The 15,743-nt window shown below is 40.3% G+C and overlaps 1 protein-coding gene across 4 annotated transcripts in view; it reads left to right on the forward strand.

Moving 5' to 3' along the window:
- Positions 1–9,289, forward strand: part of DCUN1D2 (defective in cullin neddylation 1 domain containing 2) — a 29,180-nt gene extending 19,891 nt beyond the window's left edge. For all 4 annotated transcript variants that reach the window (XM_068417801.1, XM_068417809.1, XM_068417817.1 and 1 more), the window contains exons 5-7: positions 2,307–2,389; positions 5,165–5,261; positions 6,013–9,289. In XM_068417801.1, the coding sequence (XP_068273902.1) occupies positions 2,307–2,389; positions 5,165–5,261; positions 6,013–6,092 (260 nt within the window). In that variant the 3' untranslated portion in view covers positions 6,093–9,289. The remainder of the gene's footprint in view (positions 1–2,306; positions 2,390–5,164; positions 5,262–6,012) is intronic.
- Positions 9,290–15,743: the final 6,454 nt, after the last annotated feature.

The raw sequence follows: 15,743 nt of genomic DNA on the forward strand, positions 1-15,743 counted from the left end.
AGAAAAATCCTCTTTTCTGTCCTCCAGTGAGACGTTTTTCAACCTAGGTAGGGAATTGTCTTCAACCAAAAGTGTAGCCTTATACCCTCAGAATGTAGCACGCCTGAAGGCCTAGTTTTTTCAAAAACTTTAAGATTGCATAAGCTGGCACCGCTACCGAAAGTCGTAGTCCCATCTAGTCCTTTTGTTCAAATATCTCTTGTGGCAGTTCATGAGTTTGTGTGATTGCGGTGAACCAGATGAGGAAGATTTATATTTTTTTTCCTTTGAGCTAATTTTAACCAAGATCAGGACTTCCCTCCATGTGCTTAATGGGGAGAGCAGCTCCAGCATGGAACAGTTTCAGCGACTACAGAGCGGCATCCTCAGCAGGATGTGCTTTTGTTGTACATTATAGCAAATAATTCCTGTATCTTTGTGCAGGAGAATCGGTTTGCACACACATGTAGTATATCACTCAAGTATCAACTTAATTAAGATAGTATTTCACAGGCATTGTGTTACATACAATTTTCCAGTAATCAAGTTCACCTTAACATAATACTAAATTTGACACATACCCAAATAAACCAAGGAAGTATGGCCTCTTCTTTCTCTTTTAACTTTTTTGTGACACCTTCAACCATCTTTCCTTCCTTGCCTGTACCTTCTTCCTTTTTCCAAGGAATATTTCATCAGAAGTATAAAAACTCTTCTGCTATTAAAGTGTTTTTTCTTCAGTGAGCATTTTGCTTAATGTTGTCACGTGGCAGATTTGCAAGATTGGCTTGGAAAGGTTGAGTCTTCATAATGAAGCCTGAGTGAATGGGATCAAAGCCAGTCACTTCACTGTGAAGTTTAGAAATCCTTAAGATTATTCAAGTTTCTCCCTTCCCGTTTATTTTACTTCTCATTTGGGATAACAGATATGAATAATTAATCTGCATATCTAAACAGCAAGTAAATGCTATTAGCTATTTTTCTCCACTTATTTTCTGTGAAAAGTGAGCATGGTGGCAAAGACAGGAAGGACTGAAAGAAGTTTCTTAGGGCATAAAACAAGTTCTGTACTGAAAAGCACTCTCATCATAGTAGAACAAACTCTGTCAGCCCTGTCTCTATATAGCTAGGTATAGGCATACTGCATTTCTCTATATCTTAACTATTGCACTTTGTCTGGGCCCCAGCCCTCTGTGATACAGACTTCAGGGAACTGTCTGTGTTAAAATCTGGAACATGTCTTTCAGACTTGAAATGTGATTTCAGGTGACAGAGTGTCCTTTGGTTTGTAATGTGATAGGTACAATTTCAAATACCGTGTTCTTTTCTTGGACCTCCTAGGTGGAGGTCAAGCTTCCCTTTTATCTGCTATGACAATACTTTCTGTTAAGTTTCATATTTTGTTTATACTTACTTTACACTGAAAGCACAAACTGAAATCTTTTTGTCATTTAAGAAAGGCTGTGCTTTATTTTGTGGTTGCGCAGCAGTATCCATACATTTGTTGCTGTTACCTGTGGGACCAAGCACAGAAGCCATTAGGTATTGTGAGTTGCTGAGAATGAAATCAGGCCTTTAAGAAAACATCCTTTCTACCCTTATGCTGCATCTAATATTGCCCCTACTTTTCTGCTTGAATGTGTGGCAGTGCTGCACCCTCCTGTTGGCATCCATGAGCTGAGCTCTGCTCTCAGGTCCATGGTCATTGTGCACAATAAGGGCTGCTTTCTTGGGCTTATATTTTCAGTATTGGGTGTAGGTGTTTGTCTGTTAAATGATTCCAGAAGAAGAGAATTAATGCGGTAAGGGGTGCTGTAGGATTATCATGCCGCAGACAAATCTTTTTTTTTTCTTGTTCCCTCGTGTCCTTAAATTCCCTTTAAGGTCAAGTGTGTCTAAAATGCGATAAATTAACAGAAATTGGCACTTGCAGACTTAAATGTTTGGGTTTCTATCAATATTTGCTGTGTTTGTGCATTTTGTTTTGTTTTCTTTTTTTCATTTGTAGAGAGAGTTATTGATAACTATTTTGTTCTGTTTCTGTAGATTGCAAGTAGCTTTAATCTGGTGCTGCTGGATGGTGACAAAAATATTTTAGTCTTTATGACTGTGGTGTTCAATATGCAATTTATACCGTTACTGCTTGTCTTCCACCTTTCGGGTTCAGCGAGAGTAGAAAACAGTTCCTTATAATTTTTGTAGTGGTTTTAAAATAATGTTATTAATTTGTATCATAATATACTGGATGTAGCATTAATTGTTTAACCACAAGAGCTTTATTGCATATAATGTACTGTAATATTTACATGTTTATTTGTCTCTTGCAGATCTAGAAATGGCAATTGCATATTGGAATTTAGTCTTGTCAGGAAGGTTTAAATTTCTAGATCTTTGGAATAAATTTTTGTTGGTAAGTATGTACCATATTCCTTCCTGACTATCTTAGTCCACAGTAGTCTGGCTTGTAGGCTGTGTGCTTACAATAAAGAAAATTACTTTCTTCAAACTTCTTCATTTTTGAAAACTGATATAAAATGGTCTTAAATCAAGCTAAATTAAATCTTCTATATATAATTTTCTAATTGAAAAGAATGCAAAAAGATGTAGCAAAGCAATAGAGCATTCTGCTTGCTTGATCCTGTATCCTCCTACTTATGAAAGTTTCTGCATGAAAGGAAGCCATGATTGTAGATTGAACCTATGTTGTCTTTATTCTCAAGACAGCTGTGATTATGGTCAACCATGTATTTTACCATGTTCTGCCTTTTGTGGCATTAATGCATAAACCCAGTCTTTTTTAAATCTCAGTTCTGTTATGACTCACTTAACCCGAGAGACTTTTCTTTTTAAGCAAAAGTTCTTGTCTGAATAATTATTTTGACTCATTTTTTAGATAATAGTTGTGAACTGATCTTGACAGCTTTCTACTACCAGTGCAATTCTGTGGGCAGTGGAGTAAAGATGCATAAATTAGACTTTAGAAATTGCAAAATATTCTTGTTAAAGATCCGATTCATTCATCCATGTTTCTACATTTGCATTTCTATGTACTTGCAAAAAATATGCCTTACATAATGTATAATTTATCTTGATTTTTTTTTCAGTTTATGTTTTTATCTGTAGTTTAAGAGAATTAAGGAGTCTTTTTGCATTTTGTCCCATAATCACCAGTGCTTAATAGGGGGAGTGTATACTTTTTGCAATATTCTCTGAAGTTTTTTCTGAATTTTTGGAGAGTATATTTATGCATTGAATAATGTACCAGTTTCATCAAGAGAACTTGTGAAAACATTTCACATTTTAACTGCCTTAGTGCACTTAACACATCCAAATGCAGATCTATAGATGTAATGGAAGAGAAGTCTTAACACTTGGCTATGTGATCAAGATGGTTCCAACAGATAGTTCTGCAGATCTCTACTTTAAGCAATAATCTAGGTGATCTGGTATAAAGTGTCTTACTTTGCTACAAGTATTTAACCTGAATGTTTACTTTAGAAGAAATGTCTAGTTAAAAAATTCAGCCTAAGAAAGAAGCAAGTTAGGACTCTAGGATGAGGGGGTTTTGTTTGTGTTTTGTTTGTTTTAAGGAATCTTTTCCAGAAGGTATGTTTGCTTGTTATTTTTTTTGCAGTCAATATATGACCTTTGGGTTGAGTGAGAGGACATGTTTGCTGTTGTGTTGGACATCAACTTCATTTTGATCAAGTTCCAGATTTTTGAAATGCAGTTTGTTCTCAATACTTTAGAGTATTACTGCTTAAAAAAAAGTCCGAACAAACAAACAACAAAAAACACCCCACAACACAAAACCAAAACCACAAACACAAAAAAACCCAACCCTTCACCAAGCAAGTCTTTTCACACAGTTGCAAATTTTTACTGCAAACCAGAACCAGGTGTTGAAATTTAATTCCCTATTAATCACCCCTGCTATCTTCAGGTAACATAGCAGTATTAACAGATGAAGGGAGATGTGAATGGTCCGACTTGATCGTACAGCTCACAACTGCGTAGTAGTTGTGTTTCCCCACACACTCTCTCTTCTTGGGAGTGCTAACTTTAAAAGCTGAGAGAATGCTGACTAGGACTGAAGTGTTTTGGAGTGCTGCTCAATCTGGCCAGGGTGGCAATTAGTACTTGTGAACGGAGTGATGCAGAAAGAGTATATTTGAAATCAGACAAGGAGGTGGTAGTGGAGAATAGGACAGACCGGGAAAAAGGAGACTGGGGAGAAGTCTTACCTGCCTTATGAGGAACGGTTGAGAGACCTGGGGCTTTTTAGTCTGCAGAAGAGAAGACTGAGAGGGGATCTGATTAATGTGTATAAATATGTGAGGAATGGGTGTCAAGAGGAAAGGCGCAACCTCTTTTCACTTGTGCCCTAGGATAGGACAAGGGGCAAAGGATGCAAGGTAGAGCACAGGAAGTTCAGCCTCAACATGAGGAGGAACTTCTTTACTGTAAGGGTTACAGAGCACTGGAACAAGCTCTCCAGAGAGGTGGTGGAGTCTCCTTCTCTGGAGACTTTCAAGACCTGTCTGGATGCGTTCCTGTGTAACCTGCCCTAGATTGGTCCTGCTCTGGCAGGGGAGTTGGACTCAATGATCTCCAGAGGTCCTTTCCAACCCCTAACATTCTATGATTCTATGAGAAGTGGGGCAAATGCAGGTGAAGGAGAGAATAGCTGAAGAGAAGCTGAGATGATGGATCCGGAAGGCAGTCTGGGAGTGAGAAGAACGTAGATACAACTACAACCAACAGGGTGAAAGAGAGACTGGGTAAGCATAAATAAAAAGGGGTAAGGAAAAAAGGGCTCAAGTTGAAATGGCAGAATGCTAACCCATGGCTGCACAGTTTCAGAACCTGGAATGGATGCCCTTAAGTAGAACTATAAAGTGCAATTGGTTTATTCTTTTCCATAACAAGTTAGGAACACATACCCTAAAAGCAGAGTGGAAGAAATAAACCAACTGTCAAAAGACTTCGCACACTCTTTTGCCTTCTTTAGTTGCAATTTATTTTGTAGCTTTCTTTGGAAGCTCTGAGATTTATTTTTAAAAAAATAGAGAAAATAAGAAGAAATACTTGTAAAATGTGTATTTCTGTATATGTCAATATAAAATACTACTGTGGAATTTGAAAATAGTTTGGATTGAATGGTACCATTTTTCCTCCTTTATAGGAACATCATAAAAGATCAATTCCAAAAGATACTTGGAATCTTTTGTTAGACTTTGGAAATATGATTGCAGATGATATGTCCAACTATGATGAAGAAGGTAAGCAGTACTTGACTATCTTCAAAAATTGGTACAGCAGAATTATAATACCGCTATAAACGAACAACAGAACATGCTGCTACCTTGTGTCTTAATTTGTTTACCCTTAGAGGTTTAGCTGCAAATATAGTCACACTTGTTGCCAAAACAGTAATGATAAGAAGGTTAACTAGTTTGCTGCAATATGTAAATAGAAGTAAAGATACTGTCACACCATGATATAGCACATGCTGTTTGAACTTGTTATGCTACAGAAGTCTCAATGAAACAATTTTTTGTATAAAAGTGCTGCTAACTGCAAGGAAATACATCAGTTTTCTACCTGCAAGAATGTCTGCACGGGCTTTTTTTTTTTTTTTTTCTACTAACCTAAAAGGAATTTACACTCTGTTACTGATCCTGCAAATCCTGTTTTGGAATGACTGTGTACAGAAATATTTCCTAAGTTATGAATGGCTTTAATAGGAATGCCAGGGTTTTGCTATCAAATTATGTTCATAAACTTTGTAGTATGGATTTTTAAGCTTTAAATACATTTTGTTTGTGCTAAGAACTATTGCTGCAAGAAGAGATTCAAATGTTTAACTTATTTGTTTGGTGCTTTTTTCAAGTGTTTATCATGTCATGCATGTTAAAGCTAGTCTAGGCCAGAAATGTCAAAGTGAGCTTCTGATCCTTTGTATTTAGAGTCTACACCAATTTATTGCTGATAATGATACATTAATTTCTGAATTGCTTGACTTCTCTTTAGGAGCGTGGCCTGTTCTTATAGATGATTTTGTGGAATATGCACGACCAGTAGTCACAGAAGGAAAACGTAAAACTTCCTAACCCCAGACTTGTCAACATGGACTAAACATGCGCTCTGAACTGCATTAGGTAATGAAGATTTGTTGACTGATAACTGTGCACACTGTTGCTGGTTTCAGTGGTTGTGATGAGATTCTGCAGACAAAACTGAAACTCTTCCTTTCTGCCTAAAGAAAATGATGGCTGGCTTGTGGACACTTCAGCAACAAACTCAGAAGATAGTCCAGGCTGTTTGTAGGCTATCGGCTTCAATTATTGTACTGGTTGTATCATATAGGGTGTAGATTTTGCATGATTTTATACTTTGGAGAAGTTTATCTAGAGGCCATTTTATTAAAGTTTTGACAGCACAGCATGCCATTCAGTTCATGACCCAAAGTGAACACCAGCAGTTACATAAATAAAGCTGTATTATATTGTACTTATATTAAAAGCAGTATTTGTGGTATATAAATTAAATCCCTAAATAAAACTTATGCAGTATGTTGTATTTTTATAAAAGCTAGTTCCATGGATCTGTCCTAATATAGAATTGTAACAAAACAAAAAAGTGTGTGGGTTTTTTTTATTGTTGCCAAAATTTTAAATTTGTAGTTTTAAGTACTAGATGAATAGCTTCATTACATCCAGCCTTTTGTTTTCTCCCACTGAGATTAACTTCCTCATTATTCTTCTTGAAGTGCTTGGACATGTAACAGTAGCATTGCTGAGGAAGGGCTGCTGCTCTATGCTATGTTGCAACTCCAGCTTTTTTTATTAACCATTTTAAAGTAGACATTAAACAACCAAAGATGCTTTTATAATTCATGTTCAATTATCATAATTAAGTTAGTCTTCAATTATGTGTTTTATTTGTTTTAAATAATGAACTCGTAGAATATAACTTTTAGTTTTATTTGTAACCTGAAACATATCGTAAATTCTAGCTAAACGCAACATAGATAAAAATGCAATTTCTGTCACTTCTCACAGAAATTAAATGTGAATAAACCCAGAGACTTAACTAGTTGGCTTCCACTTTGGAGAAATATTTAGGAGTAAGGAGACTTTATATTAATGATGATAAGCATTCATGCCTCTGGATGTATTGTGCATTCAATTTTATTTATTTAAGGAAAAAAAAAAAGAGTAAATTAATGCAGTATCATTGATCTCAAGGCTAGTGGAATTGGACCAGTTTTCACCAAATCTGGATTTCAGTCATTTGTATCTCGCCTTTCAGCAGCCATCGAGTATAAAGGGTACAGAGGTTACTCTCCTCTTTCTCAACAATGTCTTCCAATGCCTAAGCACAAAAGGTTTTACCAGAAACTACTCAACATGTCTTCACACAGGGCTCTTTTTAAATGCTACCTCATCGAAATGAGTTTGTCATAGCCACTGTAAAAGTTTGTTAAAACAAAGAGTTGCTAAAGAGTATGTACAGCTATAATCAATATATTTTCTGTAATCAGAGCTGAATAGATGCAAGAATTTTGGAAAAAATAGTTCATTAAGTTATAATTTATATCTGTTTGGATCACATCAGATCGTTTAAGTATTGCATGACAGCATACTATTTTATTTTATAGTTGTGAGGGTATAAAAGCTTACAGTATTCTCTTAAACTCTAATATTTAGAGTTTCATATAAGCAGTCAGCTTTCATTTATGTCAGTGCAGCCTACAAGAACAAATGTACGTGCTGCATACAGAAAGATTACTGTTATTCTTCCGCTTGAGGGGATTTCAGTTGTGCATGATGTTTAAAAGGCAGGATTAGGACAAATTTGAACAAATTGGCATATTTTCTGTTAATAAGAATATAGCAGGCAAGTTACAAATGCCCCGTGAGTGATTTATATTAGTGGTCTTCTCACCCTAAGCCGTGTTTGTAAATGTTGGCTCTTGCATGGCAGCCACTAGATGTCGGTGTCCCAGGCTGCAGGTGCTTCTCTCTTCTGCCTAGAGTTAGGGAGTAATATTAAACCCAATTACTACTTTCTGACATCTTTTTAGAAGGCCATTTCTGTACATAAGTCCAGGTATTCTACAGAAGTCAATGGAGATTTAAAAATAGTTGTTATGCTCTTTTTAATGCATTTGATTTACCTACTCTTCCTTCCCAAAACAAGCCATTTCTATACCTGTCCTGTAGGCTTTGGAGAGTGTGTAACATCTCCAGTACATTTATCCAGCCAAAAGCGGTGGAATGCTTGCTATTAACACAATTGCCACTTAAAATATATAGCTGTAATATAAATGACCAGAAGTAGCTTAATTTATTGGTATGTGATGTAACTGAATAGTTTCATAGCGCTAGAGCTTGTGAAACATTCATTCATGCTGAGAACTCCCTCAAATCAACCTGGTGAACCTTTTACCTTTTACAATAAATATTAGAGCATAAAAAATGCATGTGGTTTGAGGTTTTTTGCCTTGTTAATCTGAGGAAGAAGGAAGGTGCTTAGCACAATATTCAGTTTCTATATATACACACTTACTCACTCTTCAGCCTCATTCCTGTGAGGATCCTTCACGGAAGATACCTTCCAACAGAGGAAGTCTGGTCAAAATACTCTAAAGATAGGAGTTGCTCCTTATCAGCCAGCTTCCTAGGTGTAGTACGCTTTTTCATTTTCTTTTGTTCTTCCTCGCCTTCTACCCATTTGAAGCCACATATGCTTTTTACATTCCCCTAAGTAATAGCATGCGGTAACACTTTCACACTTCACAAAACAATCATAAAAATAAATGCAAATAAACTGCTTTCAAATGCTGACCTCCTTATGTATTTTAATAATTTGCTACTGTCCACTGTTCCACTTTACAGGGCACTGTGACTCGCCTTTTTAGGTAAGCTGGTACAGTCGTGACACCTAGGCTGATCAGTTTATAATCATAAATGGTATAGATGTCTTCAAGTTGTTCAGTGCATACGGTATTAGTTCCTAGATATGCTGTATGTATTTTTAAACTTGGTGCCAAGTTGTTTGGTTTTACATCCTAGAGTGTTTGGAACTGAGCCATAGGATTTGTACTTGCCAATTCTAAATTTAAATGTAATTTATCATGTATGTCATGCCAAGGAGAGCAAACCTGCAGGCATCTGCTCATTCAATGCACCTGAGAGATTTGCTGCCGAGTAAGCTGTATGTGTGTAAATTTTGTGGCAACGGAAAAAGAAATAAATGGACTGTCAACATAAAGGACTGAAGTCAGTCATGTGGGATGTCTGTATGGTTTTTGTCAGCTTTCTGCTTTGGAAGCCTTGCAAAGGCTGGTGGGTTTTTTGTTTTGTGGTTAATTTATTAGATTCTTGCATTATTATTTCATCAGTCAGAAGAAGGCAAGGATGTAGCTCATGAATTTTTAGCAGTTATAATAAATCATAGAATCTTAGAATGGTTTGGGTTGGAAGGGGCCTTAAAGATCACCTAATTCCAACCCCTCTGCCATGGGCAGGGACACCTTTCCACTAGACCAGGTTGCTCAAAGCCCCATCCAACCTGGCCTTAAACACTGCCAGGGAGGGGGCAGCCACAACTTCTCTGGGCAACCTGTTCCAGTGTCTCACCACCCTCACAGGAAAGAATTTCTTCCTAATACCTAATCTAAATCTACCCTCTTTCAGTTTAAAACCTTTCCCCCTTGTCTTGTCACTACTTGTCCTTGTAAAAAGTCTCTCTCCCGCTTTCCTGTAGGCCCCCTTCAGGTACTGGAAGGCTGCTATGAGGTCTCCCTGGAGCCTTCTCTTCTCCAGGCTGAACAGCTCCAACTCTCTCAGCCTGTCTTCATAGGAGAGGTGCTCCAGCCCTCTGATCGTCTTCATGGCCCTCCTCTGGACTTACTCCAACAGCTCCATGTCCTTCTTCTGTTGGGGGCCCCAGAGCTGGATGCAGTACTGCAGGTGGGGTCTCACGAGAGCGGAGTAGAGGGGCAGAATCACCTCCGTCGACCTGCTGGCCACGCTGCTTTTGATGCAGCCCAGGATACGGTTGGCCTTCTGGGCTGCAAGCGCGCACTGCTGGCTCATGTTGAGCTTCTCATCAACCATCACCCCCAAGTCCTTCTCCTCAGGGCTGCTCTCAGTCCATTCTCCGCCCAGCCTGTATTTGTGCTTGGGATTTCCCCGACCCACATGCAGGACCTTGCACTTGGCCTTGTTGAACTTCATGCGGTTCACGCAAGCCCAGCTCTCAAGCCTGTCAAGGTCCCTCTGGATGGCATCCCTTCCCTCCAGCGTATCGACCACACTGCATAGCTTGGTGTCATCGGCAAACTTGCTGAGGGCGCACTCAATCCCACTGTCCATGTTGCTGACAAAGATGTTAAACAGGACCAGTCCCAATACCAACCCCTGAGGAACGCCACTCGTCACTGGTGTCCACTTGGATATTGAGCCATTGACCGTAACTCTTTGAGTGCGACCATCCAGCCAATTCCTTATCCACCCAGTGGTCCATCCGTCATGTCCATGTCTCTCCAATTTAGAGACCAGGATGTTGTGCAGGACAGTGTCAAAAGCTTTGCACAAGTCCAGGTAGATGACATCAGTTGCTCTTCCCCTACCCACCAGCACTGTAACCTCATCGTAGAAGGCCACCAAATTTGTCAGGCATGATTTGCCCTTGGTGAAGCCATGTTGGCTGTCACCAGTCACCTCCTTGATTTCCGTGTGCCTCAGTATAGTTTCCAGGAGGATCTGCTCCGTGATCTTGCCAGGCACAGAGGTGAGACTGACCGGCCTGTAGCTCCCCAGGTCTTCCTTTTTCCCCTTCTTGCAGATGGGGGTTATGTTTCCCCTTTTCCAGTCAGTGGGAACTTTACCAGACTGCCACGACTTCTCAAAAATGATGGATAGCGGCTTAGCAACTTCATCCGCTCGTTCCCTCAGGACCCATGGATGCACCTCATCAGGTCCCATGGACTTGTGCACCTTCAGGTTCCTTAGATGGTCTTGAACCTGATCTTCTCCTACAGTGGGTGGTTCTTCATCCTCCCAGTCCCTGCCTTTGCCTTCTGCGACTTGGGTGGTGAGGCTAGAGCTCTTGCCGGTGAAGACTGAGGCAAAAAAGTCGTTGAGTACCTCAGCTTTCTCCATATCTTGGGTAACCAGGTCTCCCGTATCCTTCCGGAGAGGGCCCACATTTTCCCTAGTCTTCTTTTTATCACTGACATACCTATAGAAGCATTTCTTGTTGCCCTTGACATCCCTGGCCAGATTTAATTCTATCAGGGCTTTAGCTTTCCTAACCTTGTCCCTGGCTTCTCGGACAATTTCCTTGTATTCCTCCCAGGCTACCTGCCCTTGCTTCCACCCTCTGTAGGCTTCCTTCTTGTGCCTGAGTTTATCCAGAAGCTCATCCATGTTCATCCATGCAGGCCTCCTGGCGTTTTTGCCTGCCTTCCTCTTTGTCTGCTTTCCTCTTTGTCAGAATGTCTGTTTTGCTCATCTGTGCCACCTTTAGGCTTTTAAGCAGCTCACTGTGTTCAGCTGCAGTGCTGCATCCACTACATATACCTCATAGCGACCAAACTCTCTGCAATTTGTGTCATTAGTTTGTACTGGCGATGCGAGGTGTAATTGCAGGGAAAGTCTTGCTCGGTCCTAGGCTCTGAGCTCTGTAGGAGAGGCAGCCTGCTCAGAAGTCTGTGCAAAGACCTTCAGAGGTATGTATTCAGCTGTCCTTAATTCTCTTCTGAAAGATTAAATCAAAAGAAATAGTTGTCCTCTGTACTCTCCTAGCTGGCATCCCTGTCCAGCCCCTGTGATACTACGCTGAGCCAGACTGGTGGTTCAAGTGGTTCCCATCCCTGGTGAGCACAAGAGCACCTGAGCATCCCAGTGGGTGAGCAGGCACAGCAGTGGAACTACTTGTCCCTGTCCTGTAGGCAGATTGTGTCACCGACCACTGGCTGCTTTGGTATCACACAAGTCTGTCTGCCTTCTCCTGTAACAGCGAAACTGCTGATGCTGATACTTGACCCACGGCAAGCTCTTTTGCTTTTAAGTGTCAGCACCAGTATCTTCCCTCAGCTGATGCCAACCAGCATCTGGCACACCAAAAGGCACAGCCCTTCTGAAAGGGAAGAAGCGTAATGTTTTACAACTGTGAGAACTTTTTTTAAAAAATATTCACCAAAACATGTTTTCTGACCTTTGCATTATACACAGTATGCTGGGTAGAATTAGGTGAGGGTGACACACTTCTAAAATGGGCTTTTTTGTTACAAACTGTTGGCAGAGGGGTCTGCAACTGCAGCTACCTCTTCAACCACATGCAGAAAATTTTGTATTTCAGACAAGTGGCTACAATGTTCACTTCTTAATGAGAAAGGCCTGGGGAAGCTTAAGGGCATCCAAATTTTGATTGAATGTAATTATTGGGATACTTCCCCTTGTTGGTGCGTATACTTGACAAATTCCCATGTGTTTTATTCTTGTGCCTCTTTTACAAGCAGTGAAATACTCTTATTTGTTGTTAGGCAAACCCTATAGGCTTCATGTCATGACACAGGCTTTCTGTCAAGAGGGTGAAGAAGAAAGAAGTCCATGCTGTGGTGTTAAAGGAATATTTTTCCTTTAAGGCTGTGGTGTAAAGCAGTATGAAAATGATTCATACACACTATTAAAGAATTTTGTAAAACCAGTCTTTTTTTCCCTTGGATCTCAGTGAATGCGTTCTATAATTAGTATAGCTCCTAAAGAAATGATCCTGTTGCCACAGTGAAACCCTTCACTTCAGCAGTGGCAAAGATGCAGCTCTGACAGAAGTCTGACAAGGTTTAGTTAATAGGCTCAAGCCTAACCAGGAGCTGGAGAGGAATTGTTGAGGAGACCCATCTGGTATCAGCCTTACTTTTCCAGGATATAGCTCTGCATCCTTTGGATGATTGAACTTGGAATCAAGAGCATTTCTCTGCTGAGTGTCTCTGAATGGCAGAAGCATCACTCACTCATGGGTGAAGTACTTGGGATGTAGACATCTTTTAACTTAAAATGCTGAAGGGCTTGTGTTGGCAGAGCAGTCTCAGCCCATGCTTCCTTCACTGGTTCATTTATCCATAAAAGACAACAGTGCCTGTATAGCCCGAGAGCCTCTCCTGGGTGGTTGTAGAGCATTGCTTCGCATCCCCTCAGGTGGAGGAGGCAGGTGGTGCCACCTTTGCTGAAGGCATGCTTTTGTGTTCTCATGTAGGGTTTCAAAGGCAGCTGAGCTGAAACAACAGCGTGTTGCCACCAGCAGGAAGAAGTCTTTTCTCTGTCCTGCTTTCCCATTCCTTTTTTTTTCTGGATTCTCCCCATCTGAAAGTAGTCATATGTACACTAATGAGAAGACACCAAAGCTGCATTTTTATCTGATTTAACATTTACCAAACATTTTTTGCCAGCTCTACATTTTTTTTTCTTGTTGTGAATATGTGTGGTAAGTGAATACTTACCCATCTTAATGGAGTTACTGTATTTTGGCTGTGTTTAAGACATGCAAGTATGATATTTTACAAATAATTGTCTCATTTGGGGGGAGTAGGGGTAGATATCAGTGTGCCCAACCCACCTCTGCACAGAAAGCTCACACTGGCTGGAAATACCACAAGAAAAGGAGATCATGTGCAATTAACAAATTAAATAAGAGCTAAATTCTTCGTTGCATGTTCTGTTTTGCAGAGTTGAAAAATAGAACTTCTCTGAAATTTTCTCTGGGTTTTCATTATAGCCTTGTTTCTAAAGCCAAAGATTTTATTCCTAACTTGGGCTGTGTTACGAGCAGCCAAGCGTGCATGCAACAGGGTAAAGTCCACGGGAGGCAAAAGGGCAGTGCAACTGCCAGCCACATTCAGAAGGAAGAGATAAATGGAAAACTAAGAATAGCTTTGCCCGTTTTCAGGAAGGAACCTTCCATCTGACGAGGCCCTTACTAGCTCTCTGCAGTGCCCCAGCAGGTGTTTTTTCCTGTCCTTGGTTTGCAAGTTCAACTTCTCATGTGCTTCCAAATCATAATGCTCTGCGGAAATAGGGAAGGGGTGGGTGCTGCAGAAGGGTGCATGGACCTGTAGTGGAGACATCAACATCAGTGTTTCTGCCTGGTCTGGTTTTTGTAAGCTGCCTTGGCCTTAGTTTTCCATTTTGAGTGTTCACTTTCAGACACGCAGAACCCAAGGTAATTCTGACAGTGTAGGAGTGACTCTAAGATTACCGCTACGTTGCTTAAATGCCCCAATTGTGGTAGCTGATGCCTGTTCCCATGGCCATGCAGGTCAAGAGGGGCTGGCATCCTCACTGCTCGTGGCAAGCCATCTCTAGGGCAGGCTGGCCGTGGCTCCACTGCATACCACTTGGCCCTGTATCTCTTCTGGTCCCTACATAATGCCCCTGGTATCCTAAGCCATAATTGCCCTTTTTTTTTTGCCTTTTCAGTGCAGATTTGTTCCTTCCTAGCAACGAAGACACACTCTCCGTGTCCTCTTCTTAATACTCAACACTTCTGTTACCCAAGTCCTAATCTTTAAAACAAGAGTGTACTAACAGAGGCTATTTTCACCACTTTGGCACCTTATTTCTTATAACATTGAATAGCGATGGCGATGCTTATCTGTGTTCTGAAACTGCATTAAGGTTTATTGTGAAGTACAGTGGTATTTTACACATGTCAATAACTCAGTCCGTGATTAATTGCGTATCGCTCTGGGTGATAGGAGGATGCATCCTTTACACTGTTGGCCTTTTCCATCCGAATAGCAATCAGTATTGCTTTCTGAAAAAAATTAAAGAAAACCAAAGACCTTTCCCCAGGTATCCTTCATCAAAATTACAGTCAAGCCAATCAAAGCTTTCTGTTTATCTGCCTAACTTTATATTTACCTTTGTATTTCTATCTGTAAAGTAGTAGTAATTTGTGAGTCTTTAGGACAGCATGGATGGTGACTTGGAACCACAATTTGAGTCAGTCTCAGCAGACCCCTTGAAGGAAGATGTTGAGCCTACACAGAGGTGTGTTTGTGGGCAAAATATGTTTTAAAAAGCTGCAAGACTACGGAGCCCCTTCTTGCACTGCATGGCAGAAGCACAGAAAAAACTGCAGTAACAAAATGAAGCACATAATTGCACAAGTATCAAGTTTGAAAGGATGGTATTAATAAAGCTTGGTTCTTATCAAGTGAGATTTCTTCATACGTGAACTTTCTTAGACTCACAGGGTGCCATTTAAATGCATTTTTCAAAATAGTTTCCTTTCAGAATTCAAATGTGGGCTGCACCTGATCTCAGCCTTAGGAAAAAGTCAGTCTTTGCCAGGGAGTAAGAGACGTAGGATTGAAGTTGGTGTTTTGCTCAGTGTTTATCCAGGGGTGCAGCGAATTAGCAAAACATTCTTTTAATAGGTGGAACAGAGGAATAAAGCTGTTGACAAAATATTGCCATAGGGCATAATTAGAAATGGGAGAGGTTGTCTGCATTTGACTAGATTTCTTACTGCCTAACCCATCAGTCTAGAGTTTGTAAACTCCTTTTATCACAGGCTTTCGTTCTGACTGGTCCCTGAAAGGGAGGCTGACTGCAGCACGCCAGAGAAGGGCAGGAAAATATATTAATTCACAAGTTATTACATAAATAAGCACCCCTGTGGAAGCATCTGTTTTTCTGGGTGTAGAGTTACTTACTACTGGGTAGGGCTAAGGATTCCCTGGCTTG

Source organism: Nyctibius grandis, chromosome 2, assembly GCF_013368605.1.
Source record: "Nyctibius grandis isolate bNycGra1 chromosome 2, bNycGra1.pri, whole genome shotgun sequence".
Taxonomy (NCBI): Eukaryota; Metazoa; Chordata; class Aves; order Nyctibiiformes; family Nyctibiidae; genus Nyctibius; species Nyctibius grandis.